The sequence below is a fragment of the Silurus aristotelis genome (genome assembly GCF_946808225.1).
Source record: "Silurus aristotelis genome assembly, chromosome: 4".
Lineage (NCBI taxonomy): Eukaryota > Metazoa > Chordata > Actinopteri > Siluriformes > Siluridae > Silurus > Silurus aristotelis.
The window spans coordinates 35,138,795-35,146,721 of record NC_139577.1 but is presented as its reverse complement, the minus strand read 5'-3'; the positions used below and the strand labels follow the sequence as shown (position 1 = coordinate 35,146,721).

The window sequence follows — 7,927 nt, the reverse complement described above, 5'->3', positions numbered from 1 at the left end:
AACCAGACTCAAGAGGGAACCCATCCTCATCTGGGTGACACCGAATGTCCATTTATAGCAGATATAAGATGTTGAGGTGCAGTGATGGACATCAGGAGCAAACTGTAGTCCTGAGTCAGTGTAGCCGACTGTTGACATTAACTACAGTCCAAATCCATCCTCAAAGCTCCTGTTCTTACTCCAGAATTTCATGGAACCATTTAAGGCTTTAATGAGTAACCGTCCCAAGCTCCACAGAGTGGCCTCCAATTGAAGAGAACATCATCCAGAGGAAGGCCTGGATGAAGCAGGTAGATCCGAGGAGAGGAGCAGAAACACTGGAGTGGTCACTGGAACCTTAAGAGCAGAGAGAGAGAGAGAGAGAGAGAGAGATAGAGAGAGAAGAGGGTGACAGGAAAAGAAGGATATGGATTATTATGTGTCTTTATTGTTGTATGAAAGTTAAGGACACTGAGCAGTTTGGACTCTGGTAAGACTCACTGTAGCAGCAGAACTAAAATAGAGAAACAGAAGGAAACACAGACATGAGGATCTCTGGGATAAGAGACGGCCCACCACACCACCGTCAACAAACCTGAGTGAACGTGTGAGAGTGAGGAGACAACAGCATACAAATATCCCAGTTCACCAAACACTCCATATCCATGATCCCTCCAGATCTGCACCTTTACCTCACAAACACCTACTGACTAAACACTCCACTAAATAAATATGTGTTCAGCCTCGACTTGAACACTGAGACTGTGTCTGAGTCCCGAACACTGATTGGAAGGCTGTTCCATTACTGTGGTGTTTATAAGAGAAACATCTGCCCCCTGCTGGAATCTTCATTATTTGAGGTACCAACAAATAGCCTGCACCTTTTGATCTAAGTAGGCATGGAGGATCATACTGGTACAGAAGTTCACTCAGATACTGCAGCGTGAGAGCGTTAAGTGCTTTATACGTCAGTAGTAGTATTTTATAATCAGTGTGAGATGTAATTGGGAGCAGTGTAGATGATTAAAACAGGGCTGATGTGATCATATGTTCTAGATCTAGTGAGGACTCTTGCTGCTGCATTCTGAACTAACTGAAGCTTATTTCTGCACTTACTCCAACACCCAGACAGTAAAGCGTTACAGTAGTCTAATCTAGATGTTACAAAAACATCTACTAGTTTTTCTGCATCCTGTAACGACATCATATTTCTAATTTTAGCAATATTTCTAAGGTGAAAGAAGGAGATCCTGGTGATATTATTCACGTGAGACTCAAAGGAAAGACTCGGGTCAATAATCACACCAAGGTCTTTGACTGCTTTAATATGTATCTGTGAGATCTAAATGAATGTCTTCGGTGTTTACAAACGAGTTCCTCAGTTACACACACTGCTCATTTAAACCTCTTTATAAAACACTGGATATGCTGAGTTACACGTTACTTCTTAGTTTCTCTACTGTGACCTACATGAGCTCTGAAGGAGATCATCAAACACACACACTTGAAAATTCAACACTGAGGGATGTGAAGGTCAAGGTGAAGGTCAGTCCAGAACCGTAGGTGGTTATTTAGCACTGGACATGGTTGAGCAAAGAAAAATCTTTTTTTAAATAAAACACAAAATGACTATAATAATAAAATAGAAAATAAACTACTAAATACAGCAGCCAGAAGATTTATTGAAATAAACTACTGCATTATTGTATTTTAAAAATACTAAAAAATACTTTTACAAGGGAGCAAGAAATTTCTTCCCAAATCTTCCATTAATGTCTGTTTGATCTGTTCTTCTCCATCACGCCGACTCAGCTGCTTTTCTCTGGAGGAGTCACGCAATAAATCTGACACATGCAACCAGTTAACAGATCAAATATTCACATAAACATCCCAGTGATCTCCCACATGAAGGGTAGATTTAAAGTAACCAATAGTTTAATGTTAAACAGTTTGTAAATGAATTATAAAGTATTGGGACACCTCACTTCTCCAGCTGTAAGTGTTTTTTCTTCAGACTGTCACCACAAAGTTGAGTAGGACGTCTATGGATGCGATAGAATGACATTTGTCCTTTACCTGAACTAGACTGTGCACAAAGCCAGCACCATGAAAATCTGCTTTACATGAATTGAAGTGGAAGATCTTCAGCTATAGAACTCCAACCCTATTAAACACCTTTTTGATGAATGTGAACACTGACTGCACCCCAGGAACCTCCTCACCTTCTCACCTACATCGCTACTTGACTTTACTAACACCCTTGTGACTGAAAGAACCTCCACAATTCTCCACAAAATCTAGTGGAACATCTTCCCAGAAGAGTGGAGATCATTATAACGGCACATGGAGACTAACTGTGGAATGGGATGTTCAAAAAGATACAGTACAAAAACACAATATAACAACACGTGCATTACAGAGAGACGTTTCACATCTGGAGGTGAAAAACATTTTACTAAAACAACAAACCCAGTTACACTCCAAACCTCCACACTACAACCACAACTGTGCACCTACAACATCTGGAACAAAAAAAAAAAAATGTAAATAAAACACAACCTACTTACCTGAGACACAGACTCATAATGTGCAGCGCCCCCCAGAGGCTGTAATCCAGTGGTACCGCTCGTATTCACTGGTCTGGAAGTGGAGATCAAACCCTTTCCCAGGCTGAGACATGCTAGCTAGCTTCAGGGTTGGTAACCTCCTCACCATGACTCGCTTTTCTTCACAATGGAATTTTAAGTGTCTGAGACCAAATGAATTTCTCTTCCTCTGTAGGCGTAAAAAAGTCTAACTCAGATGTATGAACGTGTGCAGAGCTTCACACGTGTTTTACCAGTCGACCTTGGATGTAACAGTTTCCTTCTGCATACACGTACTGAAGCAGTGCAGCCGAGAGAAACGCTCAGAAATGAAGAGAATAAACTGATGGGAAAAATTTATACAATTTCATGGAGCAAATATTAGAATTTATTGTAAATGTAGGTCAGTGTTTCTGATAGTGTTTAGTCCAGTAGAGAAGATTCACTGATCCTGACCGTCCGCCACTGGAGTACAGTGTACTGTCTACTTTTTATTCTGTAATTCTGGTCTTTTTCTCAGAGAAGGGAGGAAGGGAAGGAGATAAACACTGACATGGCAGATATGTAAAGAAACACACAGAGTTCAGTACAACACAAATTAGTGCAGGACCCTAAACCTGTCTGAATATCACTAATCATTTCTACTGTTCCATTGCAAGTCTCTGATATATAACATACTGCAAACAGTGGAAGAGGGGAGTGTGGGAGTAATTCAGAACAAATATGTGTGAACTTTTCGAAGTCTGAAAACAAGAGGAACAAGTGTTTCTGCCTTTTCCTGTTAAACTTCCAGGTCTTTTGTGTTGCGGTCGTTATGAAGTCTTTGTGGAAATGCGTCTGAGACATGGTTAATGGTGTTCGCATGAACACAGTAAACATACACACCAAATATTTGTTACGTGTCTTAATTCAGTAGCCTGTAGCACGTGATCAGTTCATTAAGGCTACGTGGTTATTAATACACCATGACACACAAACAGCAGCTAACGACAGACTGTGAATGACACCTAGAAGGTCTAGAGAGCAACCATGACCGTGCAGGTTTATATTAATGTACTCTGGTATCATTGCTATGGAAACAGCTGGTTTACAGGATCTTAAACTGTAAACATAGTTACATTTGATGTCTTTGTATGAAGGGAGGCTCCAGTGTCAGAACTTAAAAGTCAGAAGCTGTAAGTTTTATAAAATCATCAGACATCATTATGGTTTTCTATGGGATAAAGAGTGTAGAGATGCAGGTGAGGGACTGAGTGTTTATAGCTGCTATAATGTAAGAAAGAACAGGAAACTTACTACTAAACAGATAAAACAGTATGACATTCTTCAATTATAAAGATTGTAGCGGTGGGGGAGGGGGGGTGTGACAGTAATAAAACACACCATCAGTGTGGAAACTGTAGCTCCGCCTCCTCACACCACTGTAATGTAGAAATATTTACATTAAATTACGAGGGTTTTTTTTTAGCAGGAGCAGACCTACAGGGGTGGTAACTGCCATCCTAAGAAAAAGCATTGCCCCCCCATCTGCCACCCCAGTGTATAAAATATAAATTGATCAGTTTGCACAGCAGAGTTACAGCAGCGTTGCTTCCATGTGATGACAAAAAAAACACATACCATTAATAACTGCAAGAAATCTCTCTTAAAGCACAGTCCAAACAAACGTCGCTTTCGATGGAACCAGACTCCAATGATCACAAACAAATATCACAATCTGGCTTTTAATTCATCTAAGCATTTGTAGAAATACACAAGTGTATTATAGCTAATTGTGATGATATCTTCAACTTGATACACTGAGGTTTTGTATTTATATATGAACTGTATTGTCATGTTAGTAAATTAAACTTGGCATAGACTCACTACAGGTTTGTGTAGAAAAATATTTAATCCCATCCCATTTTTCTTTCCAATCCAGATATCATTTTCAGATAAAGTCAATTACCAATCAGTAGTGTTTGTTTTTATAGACTGATATCAAAATGTACGCACTGTACACCAAATAAATATTTCTTGAATCCACAAGAACCATGCAAGAACGCATCAGTGTTGCCGTCCCTCCTCATCCTCATCCTCATGCAGCCCCATAAACTATTTTCTAGATCTGCACCTATTTCTCACAACAAAGGTGTTGGGGAGGAAGTGGGTGGAGCCAGTGTGGTCAGGTGATGAAATCAGAGGATGAGCAAAGCACAAAATGTCATTTTATTTACAAAGTTTGTATTCTTCATTTTACAGAAAGTAAAAAAATTTGCAATTGACACTGAGGTGTGCGACGAGACGGCACGTTAAAAAACGACAGCTCGCTCACACGGTTGCTATAGCAATCATCTTATTGAGAAACCGAAAAAAAAAGAGGCAAAAAAAAAAAAATAAAAATAAAGAGACATGGGCAGAAAAACATGATGAAGAAAAAAATTCCAACAAAATATTAAAAGCACAGACCCAAAACTAGATCCCCAAAGTCCTCACACACACACACACACACACACACACACTCACACACTCACACACTCACACACTCACACACACACACACACACACACACACACACACACAGGAAGGGGAGGGGCTTGGGTGGGACATGGGCAGGGTTTGAAGATGAACATGTGGAATGCTGAGTGGACTGGCCAATGGCACGCTCTCTTTCAGTTCCACATGCCCCGCCCATGTGGTACAGTCTCATCCCCATTGGGGTAGAAATACAGAAAGTGGAACAAAAGAGGGGCGGGGCAACTGAGGTCAGTGAGTAATAGGGTGGGGTTAAGGAGGGAGAGGAAGCTGACTGGCTGGTTGGATTTTATTCATCATCATCGTCATCATCATCTTCATCATCTTCATCGTCAGGGTCTCTCTTCCTCTTCTCTCCTTTCGTCACTTCTTCTTTTGGGGGGGAAAAAACAAGTTAATGTTAAACATCTGGGAACATGTACTGTTTTAATTACACACTGCTGCAATGTCACACACCATCATCTTCATCCTCCTCGTCGTCTTCATCGTCCACCTCTCCGGCCTGACCGAAGTCTTCCTCCTGAAATCAGAGTGAGTTACGCATGAAACTCATCCGGTCTGTAAAAAGGCTTACGTTTCTGTTACTTAGCAACCGAATCCTACTGTTCCCCATCTGCACTACACTGTAACTCACCTCGTCCTCTCCACTGACATCATCATCTTCCTCTCCTTCTACCTCGTCCTCTTCATCATCATCATCCTCGTCATCAAAGTCCTCCTCCTCACCATCCTCATCATCTTCCTCCTCAACTTCTGCGGAACACAGATAGGATCAGCGCTATCACAAAACACTAAGACCACGAGCATGGAGCAGGAACCTGAAACTCACCATCATCTTCGTCCTCGTCCACGCCGTCCACCTCACCATCCGAGTCGGAAGCCTCGCGGTCCTCGGCGTCGTATCCGTCCAGGTAGGTGAGCTGAGGCAGCAGTTTGAACACGCTCTCCCGATAACCACTCAAGTTGGTTACTTCACAGTTAAACAGATCCAGACTCTTCAGGTGGTCCAGTTTTTTCTAAACACCACAGGAGGTGTTAGCATTAGCATTTTAGAATACTATGCTAACCCAATAAACTAGCATTGTAGCAAACTAACACTGTAGTACAGAGACTAACCTTAAAACTAGAACTAAAGTACAGAGATTAACCTTAAAACTAGAACTAAAGTACAGAGACTAACCTTAAAACTAGAACTGTAGTAGAGACAAACCTTAAAACTAGAACTGTAGTAGAGACGAACCTTAAAACTAGAACTGTAGTAGAGACGAACCTTAAAACTAGAACTGTAGTAGAGACGAACCTTAAAACTAGAACTAAAGTACAGAGACTAACCTTAAAACTAGAACTGTACTAGAGACGAACCTTAAAACTAGAACTGTAGTAGAGACCAACCTTAAAACTAGAACTGTAGTAGAGACCAACCTTAAAACTAGAACTGTAGTAGAGACCAACCTTAAAACTAGAACTGTAGTAGAGACCAACCTTAAAACTAGAACTGTAGTAGAGACCAACCTTAAAACTAGAACTGTAGTAGAGACCAACCTTAAAACTAGAACTAAAGTACAGAGACTAACCTTAAAACTAGAACTAAAGTACAGAGACTAACCTTAAAACTAGAACTAAAGTACAGAGACTAACCTTAAAACTAGAACTGTACTAGAGACGAACCTTAAAACTAGAACTGTAGTAGAGACCAACCTTAAAACTATAACTGTAGTAGAGACTAACCTTAAAACTATAACTGTAGTACAGAGACTAACCTTAAAACTAGAACTGTAGTAGAGACTAACCTTAAAACTAGAACTAAAGTACAGAGACTAACCTTAAAACTAGAACTGTAGTAGAGACTAACCTTAAAACTAGAACTAAAGTACAGAGACTAACCTTAAAACTAGAACTGTAGTAGAGACCAACCTTAAAACTAGAACTGTAGTAGAGACCAACCTTAAAACTATAACTGTAGTAGAGACTAACCTTAAAACTATAACTGTAGTACAGAGACTAACCTTAAAACTAGAACTGTAGTAGAGACTAACCTTAAAACTAGAACTAAAGTACAGAGACTAACCTTAAAACTAGAACTGTAGTAGAGACTAACCTTAAAACTAGAACTAAAGTACAGAGACTAACCTTAAAACTAGAACTGTAGTAGAGACCAACCTTAAAACTAGAACTGTAGTAGAGACCAACCTTAAAACTAGAACTGTAGTAGAGACCAACCTTAAAACTAGAACTAAAGTACAGAGATTAACCTTAAAACTAGAACTAAAGTACAGAGATTAACCTTAAAACTAGAATTAAAGTACAGAGACTAACCTTAAAACTAGAACTAAAGTACAGAGACCAAGTCTAAAAACTAATAGTGTATTATTCGAGGTAAGCACTAAAATGCTCTGGGTTTTACTTGTAAACAGTGATAACTTGTACAACAAGGAAGTCTGAGGCGTACCAGAGGCTCCAGTGTGCTGATGTCCTTGAGTTTGTTTCCGCTGAGGTCCAGGTGTGTCAGGTTCGGGAGTTTCTCCGCTAACACGTCGAGAGCGCCTGAGATTCTGTTATCACTGAGTTCCAGCTGTGAGACATCAAACATGCGTTATTTATTACATTTACCCTGAACCTGGAACATTACAGAAGGTGTACACGAGGACACAAGACGGCTGCCTGACCTTCTTGAGCTTGGCAAGTTTGGGGAGGTTGGACACCGAGATCAATCCCACGTTTATTAAACTGAGGTACTCGAGATTAACGAATTCAGCTGTGAGGCCTTCAATCTTCCCCTCGTTCGATCTGCAGTTCTCCAGAACCAGTTCTTGCACCTGAAACACAATGGGGAAAAAAAACATGCCACA

At 40.4% G+C, this 7,927-nt stretch overlaps 1 protein-coding gene across 1 annotated transcript; it reads right to left on the bottom strand.

Moving 5' to 3' along the window:
- Positions 1-4,753: 4,753 nt before the first annotated feature.
- anp32b (acidic (leucine-rich) nuclear phosphoprotein 32 family, member B) lies at positions 4,754-7,921 on the bottom strand (the record flags this gene model as incomplete). Its single annotated transcript, XM_083539051.1, has 6 exons — positions 4,754-5,450; positions 5,535-5,598; positions 5,713-5,831; positions 5,908-6,094; positions 7,528-7,650; positions 7,745-7,921. 6 exons carry the CDS (start codon positions 7,919-7,921, stop codon positions 5,368-5,370), a joined length of 753 nt encoding a protein of 250 aa, XP_083395177.1. The 3' UTR covers positions 4,754-5,367.
- Between the last annotated feature and the right edge of the window lie 6 nt (positions 7,922-7,927).